The 19,575-nt window shown below is 45.7% G+C and overlaps 1 protein-coding gene across 20 annotated transcripts in view; it reads right to left on the reverse strand.

The window, feature by feature from the left end:
- Positions 1-17,811, reverse strand: part of KMT2C (lysine methyltransferase 2C) — a 254,958-nt gene extending 237,147 nt beyond the window's left edge. For all 20 annotated transcript variants that reach the window (XM_024991270.2, XM_024991282.2, XM_024991266.2 and 17 more), the window contains exon 1: positions 17,423-17,811. In XM_024991270.2, the coding sequence (XP_024847038.1) occupies positions 17,423-17,583 (161 nt within the window). In that variant the 5' untranslated portion in view covers positions 17,584-17,811. The remainder of the gene's footprint in view (positions 1-17,422) is intronic.
- Between the last annotated feature and the right edge of the window lie 1,764 nt (positions 17,812-19,575).

Here is a 19,575-nt window from a genome sequence, read left to right on the forward strand (position 1 = left end):
ATCCAACCAGTCCATCCTAAAGGAGATAAGTCCTGAATATTCATTGGAACGATTGATGCTGAAGCTGAAGCTCCAAAACTTTGGCCACCTGCTGAGAAGAACTGACCCATCAGAAAAGACCCTGATGCTGGGAAAGACTGAGGGCAAGAGAAGGGGGTGGCAGAGGGTAAGATGGTTGGATGGCATCACCGACTGAATGGACATGCGTTTGAGCAAGCTCCGGTAGATGGTGAAGGACAGGGAAGCCTGGCGTATTGCAGTCCACAGGGTCACAAAGAGTCAGACACGACTGAGACTGAACAACAGGCTCAACCCTGGTCAGAGAACTAGATTCCACATGCGGCAAACTAAGACCTTGCACGTGGCCAAAAAAAAAAAACAGTTGTAGAGGAAAATTAACTTTACAAAAATAAATAAAATAACATGTAAAACATTAAGAACACCCTCAACCAATAAACTATGGACAAAACGTGATTGCACAATACACAAGAAATACAAGTAATAAAATTCAGAAATGCCCAGTAGTCCTACTAATCAAGTAAGCAAAAAACAGTACTTAATGTTTCTCAATTATTAAACGAAGAAATAAAAAGGTCTGTATAAAGGGTTCAGTATACCACACATGACAAAGATCAATGATACCTGTCCTAACACACATTGCTATCAACACTATAATTTAATTCATCCCTTTTGAGAAGCGTTTTAAAATAAGGAAGAGTTCACATTTAAGTAGAAACTTATTGAGTTAAAAGGCACTGTTCTAAATAGGCTTTCTGAACATGTACCATCATTACTGCTCGCAAAAATCCTATGACAGGGATTTGATCATCATGACCCTATTCACAGATGCATAAACAAACAGATTAAACAGCTTGTTGTTCAGTCACTAAGTTGTGTCTGACTCTTTGCAACCCCATGGACTGCAGCACACCAGGATCCCCTGTCTTCCACCATCTCCCAAAGTTTGCTCAAATTCATGTCCATTGAATCAGTGATGCCATCCAGCCATCTCATCCTCTGCCATCCCTTCTCCTCCTGCCCTCAATCTTTCCCAGCATCAGGGTCTTTTCCAATGAGTTGGCTCTTCACATCAGGTGGCCAGAGTACTGCAGCTTCAGTTTCAGCATCAGTCCTTCCAATGAATATTCAGGGTTAATTTCCTGGTTTTCCAGTTGATTGACTGGTTTTACTAAGTCCAGTATCTAGAAAGTGATAGAGCCAGAACTTGAGATCCAGCAGTTAAACATTCAAAAAATTTTAGAAAAGAATTACATATATCATAATATAATCCCCATCATGCTAATTTTAAACTAAACAAATTCTATTTTAAGCAAAGCTCAAGTTAATTCCAACCTATCACACTATTACCACAATGCCCTTTATTCCAAAGAAAAGGCCTACTTTGACAGCAGCCTCTTAATAATACAGGTAGGTAAAAGTTACCACAGGGGTTTCCTTGACGGTCCAGTGATTACGAATCCACCCCACCACACAGGGGACACCCTGCAATGCACCCTAGAGTCTGTGCTCTGCAACAAGAGAAGCCACCTCAATGGGAAGACCTCCCATCCCAACCAGAGAGCAGCTCCCACTCACTGCGGCTGAAAAAGCTTGCACACAGCAATGAAGACCCAGCGCAGCCAATAAAAAATATTTTTTTAAATTAGTATGAACTCTGTATTAGGATTCAAAAATATCAGCATTAAGAACTATAATGAGATCTCATAAACACACATCCAACATGAAATTTTGGCAATAAAGACAGCCTAAAAACCCTTCTTTAAAACTTGAAATAGGGCTTTCCTGGCGGCTCAGTGGTCAAGAACCTGCCTGCCGATGCAGGAGGCCGGGTTCCATCCCTGGTCTGGGAAGTTCACACATGCCTCAGAGCAGCTAAGCGCGGGAGCAGCAGCTACTGAGTCCACAGCTGTGACGACTGAAGCCTGAGTACCACTGAGCGCTTAGACCCTGCACTGCACAGCAAGAGAAGACACTGCAATAAGCGCCTGTGCCCCTCAACCAGACAGCAGCCCTGCTCGCCAAGACCAGAGACAAGCCCATCCGCAACAGAGACGCGGCACAGCCAGAAGGAAGCAGATTAAAAGCAAACAAACAGACCGGGACATGACTGTTAAGTTCTTTATCCAGCATCAGTTTCCAATGGCAGCACTGTGTCAAGCATGGTATCAAGACTCTCAGGACACTTGTCACCAACACTGCACCACTGCAGGGCTTCCACAGCCCAGCCGCTTCTAGAGGGATTTCTCCCTGCCTCAAGGAGGATAAAATAAAAGACACAGTGGTTCAAAAAGAAGGGTTAACTGGAAGAGTAAAGAGCCACTCAGAGGCCAGTAAATGGGCTGTTTGATAAAGACAAAGAGAAATGAAGCCAGCAACAGGAAGAGAATAATCTCTGATAAAAATCTGTTACTGAGGGATAAAGAGCTATAGCTTGGTTTACTGGTTTATTACCAACCTTCATCACTCTTTAAAAAACAACAAAAACATAAACATAAGACTACCCAAAACTCTGCACTGTTTACTGGGGATATAACTTTGAAAAACCAGAGGCTCCACCTTCAGCCAGCTCACAGCGGGATCCGTCACCTCCCTCCGCTGTGTCCTGGCTAACCTGCAGAACTCCGGAACCCCACAGCAGTTCTCCACCCCAGTATTAACGTAAGGCTTGTCATGAGCGCTTTCTTATTAGTTACATCTGAAGTACTGAAGCTTGTGGAAATCCACTTAAAATAAGTTGGGGCAGTTTAAGGCTATGCCTGTAATAACCTCACTTCCACTCACGTGTATTTCAACATGCTTCCCGGGGTATGATCAGGATATACGCTCTGGAATGCACATTACCCACAGTCCCCTGAAATCTGAATACTTGTAAGAGAACCTTCCCTTGAATGTCAACATCAAGTGACTTCCCCTAAGAAAAAAGCACTAATGCTGTGTTTACTTCCTGAACTATTCCCTTCCAAAAATCATTTGTGAGGAAGAACCTCCATCTCAGACTCCCTGGTGGCTCACTGGCAAAGAATCTGCCTGCCAATGCAGGAGACTCAAGTTCGATCCCTGATCCAGGAGGATCCCACATGCCGCAGAACAACTCAGCCCCTGTGCTACAACTACTGAGCCCGTGCTCTGCAGAGGAGAGGCTCTTACTCTGGAGGCTATGAGCCCCAAAAAGGTTTCAAATAAGCTTCAGGGGGTCCTGAACTCTCCTCCTTAAATTCTACAAAACGTATATACCTACATTCATGAATGCATCCTTCTGTGGAAAGTAAAGATATACCCAAAGGAATCTGTAACCCAAAGTAAGATTGTTGTTGTTTGGTTGCTAAATTGTGTCCAACTCTTTGCCACCCCATGGACTGCAGCCCGCTAGGCTCCTCTATCCATTGGATTTCCCAGACAAGAACACTGGAATAGGCTGCCATTTCCTTCTCCAGCAGATTTTCCCAACCCAAGGATTGAACCCACATCTCCTGTGTCTCCTGCAATGGTAGGCAGATTCTTTACCACTGATCTACCTGGGAAGTCCCCAAAACAAATTAAGAACCACCCAAGATTTAATTGCACCCACACTCTGATGAACTCAGATCAGTTAAGCTGTTTTCCTTTCTTAATCCTTGTTTAATCTCTACCTATTTAATGCTAATAAAATTTACCAACATTAAAAGTGATTGGTTTATCAAACACCACACACATTAGTTTATTATTTAAATCCTTACAACCCAGTGAAGTTGGCATTATCCCCTTTAGCAGATGAAACAACTAAAGCACCAAGAAGTCATCTACCGAAAGTTACGCTGTGGCTCTGTTCAAAAACCGTACACCTCCTCAAAATGAAATATGGCTGTTTGCTTGTGTGCACACTTCCTACTTCTAGCTACTGGGTCTTTCTGTTTAAGCCCCACCTTAGTCAGCAAGAAAAATGATTTTGTTGTCAAAAGACATATCTCTGCTCGGCTGCCAGTTACACAGACAGATCACCCAAGTCAAGAAAGACCTTAAGTACCACAAGTGTTGGAAGAGGAACTTGAAAGACATTTTGGCCAGGATAAAAACTTGGTCTGGGATTTTTAAGGTAAGCATCTGATCAGTTAAAAGATACCTGTTAGAATGTAGAACATTCTGAAGAACCTACCAAAACACACTGAAACTAATTAAACGCAGCAAGACAACAAAATACACGACATACACACAGACGTAAATGATGCTTCAGGAGTTGAGCCCAATCTCTCCTACCGCAAAGCTCACCACTGCAGAGTCCTCCCTAAATAAAGTCAGCCTAGCTTTTAAAAAATGTATTCCTAGCAATAATCTGTAAATAAAATTCAAAAAATTCCTTTTATAACAGCCTTGAATTAAATACTTAGGAATAAATTTAAACAAACAAAAAAAGCACAAGATCTGCACACTGAAAATTATAGAATACCGCTGAAAGAAATTGCTGTTGTTTAGTCACCAAGTCATGTCCAATTCTTTTTGACCCCATGGACTATAGCCCACCAGGCTCCTCTGTCCAAGGGATTCCCAGGCAATAATCCTGGAGTGGGTTGCCATTTCCTTCTCCAGGGGATCTTCCCAACCCAGGGATCAAACCCAGGTCTCCCGCACTGCAGACCACAGAGTCACCTGGGAAGGCCTGAAAGAAATTAAAGATGACCAAAATGAAGGGACACGTGATTTCATGTACTGGGGAAGGAATAAATTCTCTCTAAACTAATCTACAGATTGATTATAATCCTTGTCAAAATCCCAACAGACTTTTTTTTGTCAAAATTGGCAAACTGACCCTAAAATTTACATGGAAATGCAGAGGACCTATAACAGGCAAAATAATTTTGGGAAAAGAAGAACACTGGGAGGAATTATAGTACCTGATTTTAAAACTTACAATAAATCTAGAGTAATGAAGATAGTATACCATTGGCATACGGCTATGGCTAAGTCACTTCAGTCGTGTCCAACTCTGTGCAACCCCATAGACGGCAGCCCACCAGGCTCCCCCATCCCTGGGATTCTCCAGGCAAGAACACTGGAGTGGGTTGCCATTTCCTTCTCCAATGAATGAAAGTGAAAAGTGAAAGTGAAGTCGCTCAGTCATGTCGGACTCTTAGCAACCCCATGGACTGCAGCCTACCAGGCTCCTCCGCCCATGGGATATTCCAGGCAAGAGTACTGGACTGGCATAACGATTAGCAAAAAGATCAAGGGAACAGAATAGAATCCAGGCTTCCCTGATGGTTCATGGTCAAGAATCTGCCTGCAGTACAGCAGAAATAAACCCATACATTTATAATCAAGTGATTTTCAACAAAGGTGCCATGACAACTCAATAAAGAAAGGATATTCTTTTCAACAAACTGTCTCAAAATAATTGTACTTTCACATGCAAAATAACTAACTTAGACCTTACCTCATACCATATATAACCACTGAAGCCTGCGTGCTCTGGAACCCAAGAGCCGCACTACGGGGCCTGAGTCACAAGTAGAGTCCGTGGCCTCAACACAAGGTACCACTTGCTGCAACAAAGACCCTGTATGCCACCAGTAAGACCCGACACAGCCAAATAAACAAACTTTTTAAAAACGAAAAGAACAATGCAGATGTCAAAGTTTTCTGATGGCACTTTAACTTTTAATACACACATTGAAGATACTAGAATAGATGATTTTGAGGCTCTTTCTAGTTCTGGGGCTGGATAATCTGAAAATGGAAGCTAGGCAAGTACTATTCTCAATGGAAAATAGTATGGAAGGTCAATTATACCTCAAAAACAAATAGACAAACTCAAAGAGATTACATTTGTGGTTATCAGTGGTGGGGGCTGGGGGAGGGAAACTGGAGGAAGGTAGTCCAAAGGTACTAACCTCCACTCAAAATAATTAAGTACTAAGGATGTAATGGGGCTTCCCTCGTGGCTCAGCGGTAAAGAATCCACCTGTCAATGCAGGAGATGCAGGTTTGATCCCTGAATCTGGAAGCTCCCCTGGAGGAGGAAACGACAATCCACTGCGGTATTGTTGCCAGGGAAAACCAAGGGACAGGGGGGTCAGGGGGGCTACAGTCTATGGGGCCACACAGAGCTGCTGCACAGCGAACGGAAGTGAAAACATGATTAATACCACACTCCTGTATGTTGGATACAGAAGTACTGAAAAAAATCCTACATGTTCTCATCGATGACGACGAAAAAATCTTCTGCCTTTTTTATCTGTATAAGATGAATGTTCACTCAACTTATTGTAGCAATCATTTCATGATGTACGTTAAGTCAAATCACTCTGCTATGCACACCTTAAAATTATACAAGGCTGTATGTCAATGATACCTTAGCCAAACTCGAAGAGAAAAAAAACAGTATGGTAAATCACTTTGGGTTCTCATTTGGGTCCTTGTATAACAGCACAAATGGGGAATCTATACTTCCTCCATACCATCTTTCCCAACTGTGTTACTGGCAAGGCTAGTTTTCTAACAAAGACACAAGGCTTTTCTCCCGTAGCCACTGTCAATGGCACCCTGTTGCCTATGGTAAAAAGTCAAACTTCCCAATTTAGTTTCCCTTCCTCATTTACTCACAAAATGGGCTGCAGTTTCCTTTTCTTTCTTTGGTAAGCATTTTTTTCCAGCTTTCTTGGAGCTATAATTGACAAATAAAATTATAAGATATCATTGATGATTTGATATACATATCCACTGTGAAAGGATTCCTCCCATCCATTAGTTAACACATCCATTACCTCACATTATATATATGTTTGTGACAGACATTATTTCCCTTCTACTCTCTTGGCAAATTTCAATTATATAACACAGTGTTATCAATTATAGAAATCATGTTGTACACCTTAGAACCTCAGACTTTATTCACCTTATAGGTGAAAGTTGCACTGGAGTTTCTTAAACAGCAAAAACCAGAGGCAGACAAACCTGGATTTAAATCCTGACTCAGTGACTTATCAACTATGTGATCTTCCTGCAATTTAGCTCATTCATTTGTAAAACTGGAACGAACGATTCCACTGATGTAACTTTTAAGTTCCAAAGGAGATAACTTCTCTGGTGACACCAGGAGCGCCTAACCGGAGCAACCACTGAGTAACTGTTCCTCACCTGCCTGTTCTCTTCACTCAAGTTTGTTTCTGTTCTTCAAGAATCAACTCAGAAGATGTCTTTTTTCAGGCCCCTGCCTTAAAGTTCTTCCTTCTCGAAGCTTCGCAGCACTACACGCAATGTTCCACTGCAGCGTCTGTCATCCTGCATTCCAGCTGGCAGAACGAAATGAGGGCAGGGACCCACCGTGTGTTGGTCCCTCCAGCGCACAGCAGGTGCTCAGTAACATCTTCCTTGGGTGAATAACAGAAACCACACAGACAAGGGAACCCTGGCTGAAAATAACATGCATGCTTTAAAAACGTACTTTGAGAGGAAAAGATTCTAATTCACCTATAACCTCACTAACGTTACACAGCGGTTTTATTACTTGATTCCTTCTCTTCTGTCATGTAGGCTTCCCTGGTGGCCCAAACGGCAAAGAATCCGTCTGCAATGCAGGAGACCTAGGTTCGATCCCTGGGTTGGGAAGATCTCCTGGAGAAGGGAATGGCAACCCACTCCAGTATTCTTGTCTGGGGAAATCTCATGGACAGAGGAGCCTGGCAGGCTTCGGTCCATGGGGTCACCAAGAGTCAGACACGACAGAGCAAGTAACACTCCGTCATGCGGGTGGGAGAAAGGCAGAAAGCATGAAGTACAGTAAAGGAAAAAAGAATCAGGAGCCCAAGCCCCATGCTTCCTATTTTATTTCTATCTCTACAGAATGTTTTTTATATTTATAGTACTATTAAACACACCCCTCAATATGCTGTAATACAACAGTCCACTAGATGGTCAGATTCAATGATAGGTAACATAACATACTCCAAGGTCAAATCTGAATTTTGGGGGGAGTCCCTGGCAGTCCAGTAGGTAGGACTCCAAGCTTCCACTGCAAGATTCGACCCCTTTGGGGAACTAAGATCCTGCATGCCTCTCAGTGCAGTTAAAAAGAAAAGGAATTTCAGACCAAGTTAAATGTTACTGTGTGTGGTATTTACCAGGGCTCTTCACCAAGTATTTCCAGTTCCCTCTCCAGAAATATGACGGGATTTCATTTCCTTACCCCCTTGAAGTTAAATGCTACCATGTGACTTTCTGGGTCCAACACGTGCCCCTTCTGGAGAGTCTCTGAGTGTCAGCACACCCTGCTGCGTTCTTCTTCTGTCGTGGCAATTACAAAAGGCAGAGATCCTGTCTACCCACACCTGGCTGGAGATGCTGTAGAGGAAAGCTCCCAAGCCAGCCCATGATCAATGTGTGGCCTTGGCAAGAAATAAACCTCTGCTGCCTGAATACACTAAGAACTGGGGTTGTTCGTTACCCCAGCACACTCCAAATATTCTGCATTCGCATACAGAGAAAGTTAGTATTTCTCTCTATTCCAATCTATACTGTGACAACTGTATTTTTAAACACCATTTAAATTCCCCAATAATAAAAATCCATCTCTACCTCAAAACACCCTAGTGAAATGAGGAGCAGAAGGTAGACAGCAACCTCACTTAACTATCTCAGTTATAACCAACTCAAGATGGTTGTACAGCAGAAACCAATAAAAATTTCAAAGCAATTACCCTCCAATTAAAAATAAATTTTAATAAGTTTTTTAAAGTATCTCAGTAAAAGCTGGAAAACAATAATTTTTATCATTTGTATCTCAAGTATTTTTTTATTCTTCAGTCTCTGACTCCACAAAGTCATCTGCTTCCATCTTATACTGCTATGTAACAAACCACCATAAAGTCTAACAAATTAAAACAACAACCATTTTATTTATTTGTAATTTTGCAGTCTGGGCGGGGCTCAGCTGACTGGTTCCTCTGCTCATCTCAGGAGAGTCAGTTTTGAAGCTGGATTCAACAAGCAAGATGATGAGGGGCTGAACTCAGCTAGGAGACCGAGTTATAACTCTTCAAGTACGTAAGTCTTAACAGGAGAAAAACTCGGCCGTAACTAAGCAAATGCTTCGACCCTAGTAGAACAATTCACTGATGAGAGTTCTAAGGTAAAAAAATATGGTTATTCTTTCATATGTTTCATATTGCTATTTCACATGCATCCGGGTACTTACTCCAAACACGTGTGCATGTCATTAGGATCCCCAAAGATGAGGAAATCAAACAAGATTTTTTTGCTAGGCTCCACTAGAACACTTAAGAACCAAACCACACAAACTTCACCATTGACAATCAACTATATTGTTACTAATGTAAACAGGTTACATACACTGAGGTGTAAAGATTAAAAGTGATTCAGTCTAAAAAGACATAAGAAATCATTTTAAAACCACCTAGTAATTCATCTCATTTAGGGAGACATACTAATAAAACCATGGTCAGCAGAGATGTAAAATAAAAAGACCACTATGACAACATTCACAAGTTAGCGTAATAAAAAAGTTTTTCTAATGATTTTGTAATAACATTACTATGTATATATTTTTATATATACATAGCTTCTAGGAAGTTGTTCTGGTTGCTTTTCATGTGTTATTCATAATAAAAAACATTCTATAGAGATTTCTACCGACTAAGTTTCTGTACTTTCTCTTTATCAGGGAGAGCTGTGTAGGAGGGCACTCTTTATCGCCCGCCTCCCCCGACATAACCACTACCTTATTTTTGACGCCGTGGTGGTTTTGGAGTGAGTCTGGTACCTCATCACATGTCAGCCCATAATAATCAATGATGTCACAGTAACACCTGATGACCACTGATGACAGCAGCCGTTAACACTAATAGCAAATTCTTATAATACCACCTCAGGCTAGCATTTCCTGTGTGCCAGACACGGTCTGAATTCTACACATATATAAACTCACAATAATCCTAAACTAGATGTGGTAGGAAGATCACTTTGCAAGTGAGGCAACAAAGGCACAGAAAAGTTACTTCCTAACGACAAATAGTTAACAAGTAGCAGAACCTGGATTTGAATTCAGGTGATCTTAGTTCTAGAATCAGTAATATCCCAAGAACGTACTTTTCTCATTTCTAAAAAGAGATTATGATTTTAAATTTATTGGCTTTTTAAATATTGCACAGATGTACATATGCAAGTATATGTATTAATATTCACTACATAGCCTTCCAAATCATTTTCTGTACAGGAAATACACACACAGTTGGTGTTTGTATTCTTTGTACAAAACAGAGTTTGTAATAAACTTACTGCTTTGCAACTCTTGAGAAAAGTTTTCCTCAAGTCAACAAATGTATCCCAGATATACTCCCATCTTGGTACCCACTCTCTGTCCTGACAAAAACTATACGATATATGATCCCGCAATCCCACTCTGGGACATATATCTGGAGGAAACTAACTTGGAAAGACACATGCACCCCAGTGTTCACAGCAGCACTGTTTACACTAAGCAAAGCACGGAAGCAACCTAAATGTGCAATAAATGAGTGGACAACAAAGATGTGGCAGATACACAGTGGGCCACTACTCAGCCATAAAAAGCAACAAAAAAAGCCATCTGCAGCAACATGGACGGACATACAGATGATCATACCAAGTCAAGTAAGCCAGAGATATCGTGATAACACTTAAATGTGGAATCTAAAAAAAGTAATATAAATGAACTTTTTTAAAAAACAGAAATAGACTCACAGACATAGAAAACAAATTTATGGTTACCAAAGGGAATGAGGGGGTGACAAATGAGAGGTTTGGGATACAATATACATACTACTATGTACAAAATAAAAAACAATTACTGTTATGTAATATATACATAACAATGTATAAGTAAACAGCAAGGATCTAGAACTATACTCAGTATTTTAACAGCCTATAACAAAAAAATCTAAAAAAGCATACACACAGACACAACTAAAGCACTCTGCTGTACACCTGAAACTGCACCACGGTAAATTAATCATACTTCAATTTAAAAGAAAAACGGTTTAAAATCAGAACTGCGTGGCAGTCCACGGATGGGTGCTTTGTTCTTGCCGACTCTCGTCTACTAGCCTTCTACCTTCCTCTGCTGTCATGAGCATGTCTGCATGTGTATACTGGCCCATTTCTACTGCGAATATATTCTCATCTCATTCCTCACCTTTATAGGCTTTCTTGACCTTTTCCCCCCATCTCCTAAGGGTAAGGAAGCATTCTAAGCCTTTTACTATTTTCCACGCATTCTCCATAGTCTCAGTGACCTCAAGTAAATCACACTAGGGATTGATTCCCAGGTGGCTCAGTGGTAAAGAATCGCCTGCCAATGCAGGAGACGAGGGTCGATCCCTGGGTCGGGAAGATCCCCTGAAGGAGAAAATAGCTACCCACTCCAGTAGTCTTGCCTGGAAAACCCCATGGACAGAGGAGTTTGGCAGGCTACAGTCCATGGGTCACAAAGAGTCGGACACAGGTGAATACACACACATCCTAATCTAAACCTACTCCCAAATCCTCCGACACTCTAGACATTTCTGTCTTGTAGACATCTATGCCAGACATCATCAAGCATCAGAGTGGCTACATTCAACTGTAAGATGGGCGCAGAATACAGAATAATAGCCATTCTTGTCCTCAGGCAGACTGTAGACATCTACTTTTAAAACTTTCAATTTAAAAATAAAATAGTCCAGGCATATCGCAGAGGTGAAAAACTTGTCCACTGGTGGTCTACAGATTAAACCTAGCCCACAAGGTATAGCTACAAATAGCATTTTAGATCTTAACTGAAAATACTTAGAAGTCAAGAGATTTCGCATGAAGATCCAAGTTTTCAGCCTTTGTTGAAAAACCAGAGTATCTAGCAACATCTCACAGTCTCAGGTGGCAGCCATCAGCCAGAACTGTCTCTCAGCGTCTCCTAAGCAAGGCACAAAGACCCCTAGGACTCTTCAGACTGTTTTTACTCACCATTTTCTCCCCAACTTAAGGCCTCAAAAATGTCAGCTGTCATTCTGGAGCTTACAAACTGCATGCAACTCATTTAAATTACCTACTTGGTCCCTGTAAAGTTTATAATGCCTGGACTATAAAGCCCAAACTCGTTAGCCCTGCATTCAAGGACCATCACAGGTTGGCCCCAAACCCCACATTAAGCCTCTGTTCCAGTCACACCCCACCAAGAAAGCACCTTTTACACTTCCCTCAATAATTTTATTCACTCTGCTGCCCCGGAACACCCTCTCAACTTTCTTCTCACTCAATTTAGCTAAATGTTATTGATTCTTCAAGGTATAATTCATGCTCTGCTTCCTCCACATTTCTGGGGACCCTTTGGGCCACAGTAAACCTTCTTCCAGATTTGACTGTCCCTCCCAGCATACATTTGGCACTTACATGCTCTCTGAATAAGGTGTCACATGAAAGATTTTAAAAGTTACAGAAAAGCATTTCTCAGACTTAAACAGTTGCCACATTTGTGCATCATAGTTACTGCTATTACTAAATTAATAGCAGAAGCAAAGTCAAACAATTTTCCTGTCTTTTACATGATGCTTTTTCTAGAGAAAGTGCAAAAAGAGCTGTGTCATTCCTCCTTCTCTTAACCTGTGTTCTTAAGTCCTCTAAATTCTGCAAATGGGGAGACTGACATTGCCAATTACAAATTCAAGATTAATCTTTCTACTGAATATTCACACTAGCCACAAGTATACATTTATATGCAGGCCATCACCAAACAGAAGAAAAAAAAAAAATCATCCCTATTTCACTCCACAACTTTTGAACTTACACTGCCAAGAAGTTCTGAAAATAAACACTGCAGCACAAACATGATACAGAAAATGTTAAAATAAAGGAGGAAGGGATTAATCTGCTTGTTGAAATTTAAAGACGGGCCAAAACTATTTTTTTTTAATAAAAGAGAGGGAGGGAGGATGGGAGGGACACACACAGAGTTTAGAAAGTTTATTCTGTATCAGCTAAAAATTGTGTTCAGTCCAAATGTCTCACAGATGACCTATGTCGAATGCTGTCAAGGGTTTCACGTACCCCCTCACCAGGTGAGAGCATCTGAAGTTCTCTATAACTAAAAACTGACTGTTTCCATTTTGGAAGGTCAGTGACGTTTCATTGAAGCCCCTCAGTCATAACCACAAATGCCTCAAGAATACAAGGTTGGACAATCGCTCTCTGCCCAGAGGGAATCTGACTCTGGGCTGGGGAATAAATAATATGCAGTTTCACAAAAAGGTGAAGGAGAAGGAGAGGTTAGAGGAGTGTGTCTTGTCACCCTGCAAAGTGACCACAGATCTGGCATGGCAGAATTAACTGACAATAAGAAAATGTACTAAACCCCTATCTGTAAAATGAGAAAGCAAATTGTTTTAATACTTTTAAATTTACCTGGAAATCCATGTTGACCAAGTTTACATACTAATAATCATATTGTATCAAATATAATTTGTATTTTAGACTAAAAATGCATTCTGAAAGACGAGAGATTCCATGAAGACGACCAACAGCAGGGCGAGTGCAAGCTAATGAGCCCACCTCAGAGATGAGAGAGGCTGTCATTCCAGGATCAGCTCTTCAGGTAAATTAAAGCATCTCAGTGCCCATTAAGTGCTAGAGACCAGTAACTACTGAAAATTCCCACATATCTAAGTTCGTGAAAAGTAAGAAAAAGAGTAACTATCATAAAAGTTACAAATTTGCATCATCTCAAAAAGCACAGACAACAGTGGTACCCCTTAACTATAAACTGCTGTTTTATGAAACTGCATATGTTATAACGCAACGCAGTTTTCTGTTTGTTTTCGTTCTGCTGATTTCAAGTTCACAGCCACAGAAATGAGAACTCTGAGGGGCAGGGAAATGTGCTTACAAACACAGGGCAGCAACAGTCCCCGGCAGCGCCGCCATGTTTGCTGGTCCCTTGGAAGACATCGCTGGTTCTGCCTCCCTTTTTTCTACAATAATGCTCAAGGTGACTTTCTAATAACACTAACTGACCTCTGAAAAGAAACCTGGTTCAGGGTAAAAGAAGTTTATTCAGAAAAGGTCAAGGATAGAGCCTCAGAAATCCTATCCCCGCCACATGCTGCTTCTGTGCCATCCCCATACCCACCCCCACGCTGAACATCAACTTTACTGACTTGGTAAGAAACAGGGTGGAATGCTTCCTTGGCTTCCCAACAGAGTAATGCGAATATATAGTCTCAGGAAGAAAAGAACCAACCGAAGCTTCAGGAAGAGTTTCCTTAACCTTAACAAAAATAACTCCAGGCACTGGTAGTGCCTGCCCAGCAGCAGGAGCTTCCGCACCAATGGGAAGACCTGCACCTCTGATAAGGACCAAGTGACAGACAGTCCTTACTGCGCAAAAGAACTTTTAGACATGTGCAAACCTGACCGTTCTACTTAGTATTTCCCTATTTTCATACCCACTTTTCAAACTCTGCCTCTAAGATTAATAGCTTCAGTTCAAATTTCTTGATTTTAGGTTGTAAACATATATGTATTTTTAATTTATTTAGCTGCATGGGGATTTAGTTGCAACGTGCAAACTCTTAGTTCTGGCATGTGGGATCTAGTTCCTTGGCCTGGGATCGAACCTGGGCCCTTGCCCTGGAAGCTTGGAGTCTTACCCACTGGACCACTAGGGTAGTCCTGTATACATAATTTTAAAATAACAATAGTTACTGTAAAATCAGTAACCGCATACGCTTTTCAAATGTGATTAAAACATAAAAATGATCTAACACTATAAAACAAGAAATACTTACCTATTAAATATTTAAAAATTTAAACTCAAAACAATGTGTATTTATTAGTCCATAGCTAGCTTTTTCTTTTAAACCAAAACAAATACACCAACCTACTTTTAAAAAATACTGCCATAAGGCATCTTCTCTAGGGTAAAACAACCCACTTACTGATCATCTAAATATCACTGACAATTTAAACACGTTTATCTCCACTGCATTCCACAAACACACTAATTTTCATTTCTGAGGTAATTATTTGCAATTCCACATAATTTTAACATTTACAAACCTAATTTACATTTATTACACATCGGTTTCACTTTCAGGGTCTGCACTACCCAGCTAACTACATGGTCTTTTCTGCATGTATCTTAGTACAGTATGGATTTACACAATTGAAAACCCCTCTCCTTGCCTCCCATTTCAGATATTAGCTTCTATTTACATATTTCCAAAACAACTGGAAAGTCTATTTCCTTCTTCAAAAGACACACCTAATTTTAAAGAATTCACTAAAAAGTTAGAAGCCATCCAAGTTACCACTAGACTTAATTACCTGTAAGGACTACAGTTCCAGCTTCCAAATCTAAAAAAGAAAACTCTCAAAATTTAGAATTGTTCTAAACATCTTCCAAAGTGTTGAGATTTTTATATTGATGTATTACTGTCATTCTGTAGAAAAGTTTTAATCTCTCAGAGGACTACCTTCTCCTTCATAATATAAGCGATAAAAATTAAAATAATAAAAGTGGCAATACCCTAAACCAACCTTTCTCCCGGTGCACTCAGGAGCTGCACTAATACAAATGAGCTCATTGCAATTTCAGGGGAAGTGTACACGTACACATACACACACACACTTGCATGCGTAGGGTGAGAACAATACTGAGAGGTCTACTCTTTCTAGGGTAAAAATTTAAAAACAAGCCTAGAACATATAATAATCCAAAATTAATGTTCACAAAGAATGAAATAGTGAAAATGGGAAGTAATGAAGTTAAAACCCTACTGTGGCTTCCTATGTGTTGCTTTAAAGGATACCAAAAAAGTGGCAAAGAAGTTTAAAATTACTTAAACCTGCACCTTCCCTCTCCAGATTTGTTAATACAGGAATAACAATGGCATTTTGTATCAGACACTACAATGCGAGTGATACAGTAACCCCCAACTTTTGTATCACAAAGGAGCAAATGCAATACTGTATACATCCTGTACTTGTTTCCCTCGCGATTTATCACAGCTAGGTAAGAGCTGGCCATAAAATATGGAGGCAAGTCGAAGGCCCTGAATCGCTTTCACAGTACAAGGACAGCGAAGCAAGAAGGAGCACATACCCAGTCCAGGGCTTCATGGGGCTCCCACAACCCTGTTCTCTGCCTGGGCTCACACTCCTATTTTTACTATGTATCACCAAACGTTAACAATGCTATTGCTAAATGAATGCACCCCATCCGAAGAAAAAAAAAGCCAAACTAGAACAAAAACCCAGAGAATCCGTAAGTGAGCTGCTCTCCGCTGCGTCCGCTGCACCCTCGCACTAGCAGGAGACGACCATATAATGAAATGAGTAAGCACCCAATCCATTCCACAACTCCGAGGGCGGCCACGGACCTGCTCGGCACCCTCGAGAGCCATGAGCGCTCGGCGACTCCCCGGTACGAAATGGCTTTCTGGATTCCACCGGCAAAGTTGTCCGAGAACCATGCTGCAAAAAGGCATTTCTAACAACTGAAAACCGGCGCTGCCCAGCCCCGGGGTGCCGGCTCCGAAGCACCCAAGAGCCGCTCCGGCCCCGCTCACGGCTCGGAGGCGGCTCCTCGAGGCGAGTTCGGTCGCGGTTTCCATCCGTCCGGAGCTGCACCAACGTGCTCCCCACGCTCGGCCGGCGGTTGGGAGCGACATTTCCAAAAACTTGGCGCTCGCGGTCCCCGCGCGGCCACCACACGGAGTTTGAGCGGCTCGGGCCGGGCGGTGCGGGCCGGGCGGGGGAGGGGAGCGGCCGTGAGACTTCCCGACGCGCCGGTGAAGCCCCGGAGCCCGAGGCTGGCGGGGGTGGGGAGGCGAGGAAAGTTAAAGCTGCGGCCGGCTGACAAAAGCAGCCCGGCTCCGGCCGCTGCTCGCCGCCCGCCGGCAGGCCCGGGGGACCACCTGGCCCCGGCGTTTTGACAGCTCGGCGAGCGCCCGGGGGGTGCCGAACGCGAGGCCGGCCCCGCGACTCTCCAGCTGCGCCTCGGGCTGGGATAGCCAACGAGCCGGCGAGGCCCAGCGGCGGCTACGAGAAATTTCTCCAAACACAGAAGCCCCAGAAACCGCGGCGCCGGGGCCCAAACTAAAAAAAAAGTAAAGTGTGGCGGCGGCGCGGGCCGTCGGGGGCCCGGCCGCGGAGGGCGGTGCGGGGCGCCCGCGGGAGGCCGGGCGCCGGCGCGCGGGGCTCGGGGCGGGCGCGCGGGGCGGGAGGGCGCCCCCGGGGCCCGGAGCCGCGCGGCCGGCGGGGCCCCACCCCCACCCCCACCCCGCGGGGGCGGCCGGGGGCGCGCGGGGGCGGCGGGGCCCGGGGCGCGCCGGTGACAGCTCCGGGCCGGCCGCCGCCGCCGCCGCCGCTGGCTCCCGGCCTGGCTCCCTCACACTCAACTTACTTCTTTCTGGCTCTCTGGAAAGGGGAAGCGCCATCTTTGCGAGGCCGGCCCCGAGGTCTTTTGTCTGCGGCTGCGGGGCTCGGGGCCGGGGCTCCGGGCTCCTCGGGGGGTGGTGGCGGCGGCTGCGGCTGCTCCGCGCTCTTGTCCTCCTCCGACGACATCCTAGTCACCAGGAAAGACACATGGATCCCGGTCCTCCTCCTGGGGGGCTCCTCCCGCCGCCGCCGCCGCCGCCGCCGCTGCTGCTCGGGTTCCTCCTCCCCGGCTCAGCCTCTCGCATTTCCCGCAGCCCCGGGAGCAGCAGCAGCAGCAGCAGGTACCGGGAGAGGCGGCAACATGGAGCGAGCAGGACACGCACTCACACACATACGCGCGGGCGCGCGCACCTCGGCGCGCAGGGGCCGGGCGGGGGGCGGCGGGCGGGGCGGCGGGAGGGAGGGAGGGGCCGGGCCGGGCCGGGCCGGGGCGGGGAGCGCGGGCGGGGCCGGCGGGCGGGCGCCGGGCGGTGCGGGAGCGGGCGCGGGCGGCGCCGGGCGGGGCGGGGCTCCTGAGGGGTAGGGGCGGGGGCGGGGGGCGGCCGGCCCCGGGGGTCTCCGCCCGCGCCCCTCCCCCAGGCCGCCCGCGGCGGGGAGGAGAAAGGGGCCGCGGTTCTGGGAGCTGCGGCCCCGCGGGCGGGGGTCGCGCCCCCCGCCGGCTGCCCCTCCCCTGCGCGAGCCGCGTCGGGCGGGGCGGCGGCGGCGGCGAAGTTTTGACAGCTGCTCCAGTTGTTGTTGTGGGTTCCGGGCTGCGCGAGAGCGCCGGCCCCTCAGCGCCCGCGCCCGCTCTCCGGGGCTGGGAAGGAGGAAGTTTTGCGGGTGTGCGTGTACCACACACATACACGCACACACAGACACACACACACTGGACCGGGGCCGTCGCGCGAGGGCCGCCGCCGGGTCTGCCCCGAGCGCCCCCGCACCTCAGCCCTCTCAAACTCGCCGCCGGTCTCGCCCACACACGGCCGCCGCGACGCCCCCGCCCCCTCCCCTTCCCCCACCCCGCCGCCCCCCGCGCGCCGCCGCCGCCGCCGCTGCCACTCACGGGGGGGCTCGCTCCGCGCATGCGCCGCCCGCGGACGCGCCGCCGCCGCTGACCTCACCGCCCCTCCCCCGCCCCCGCTCCCTCCTCCTCTGACGCGGCGGCCCCGGCTGCGCCGCGGCTCCGGCTCCGGCCCCGGCCCCGGGAGAACGCCAAACTGCGGAGGAGGGAGTCCGGGATCGGGGTCCCGGGGAGCGCGCGGAGGCAGGGCGAGGACGGGGGTAGGGCCGCGTCCCCGCTCCGGAGGCGCTCGGCGCCCCCACCCCCCCACACTGCCGCGGACGGGAGGGCGGGTGGATGCGAGATGGTCGAGCCCCGGCGCGCGGCCGGCCCGGGCTCCCCCTTCGGCGCCCCCGCCCCACCCCACCCCGCCCCACCCTCGGCGGGGCGCTAGGGGACCGGCCCGGAGGGACTGCGCCGGGCGCACGTTCAGCGTTCTTTCGTTTTTTTAATGCGCGTCTGTAGAGAGAAAGAAATGGAGTGCAACTTCGTTCTAATCCTATTCCAGGGGTACTTTCGTTATTGCCACGTCGTTTTCAAAATGATCCTGAAAGGGTTTATAGAGCTGTCAGACAAAAAGATGGCATTCTGAGGAATAAAAAGGCTGAAAGACATAATAAACCAGTAAAAAAAAAAAAAAAACACACACACACACCGACAACTCGATTTGAACGTTGGGTGAGATGCGATGCGGGGACAAAAATCGAAGGAGTTGTAAGCTGCCTCTTAAAATACGTGAAAAGGATGAAAGAAAAACGGGGCTGAGGGTCAGAAACCTGAAATGGACACTTACTCAGAAAGGAGAGTTACAGATGTGGGTGGGATCCTGGGCTGCTTATTCCAACAGGGATCAACCCTGGGACAATGTGTTCTTGTGAGCCTGCCTTCCCGTTCACTAGCGGAGTGGAAAGATCGTAGATTTGAATGGGGACAAAATACTAAGAACTAGCAACCAACCGTTTGCGAAAGCACAGGGACAAACTCTCATTTTCCAGGCACACGCTCTAGGCCGGACACCCAAGGCATTCTCAGGATTTTCATCAGTTTTCACAACACAGTTCTAGTGTAAGGTAAGA

The sequence above is a fragment of the Bos taurus genome, chromosome 4 (assembly GCF_002263795.3).
Source record: "Bos taurus isolate L1 Dominette 01449 registration number 42190680 breed Hereford chromosome 4, ARS-UCD2.0, whole genome shotgun sequence".
Classification (NCBI taxonomy): Eukaryota; Metazoa; Chordata; class Mammalia; order Artiodactyla; family Bovidae; genus Bos; species Bos taurus.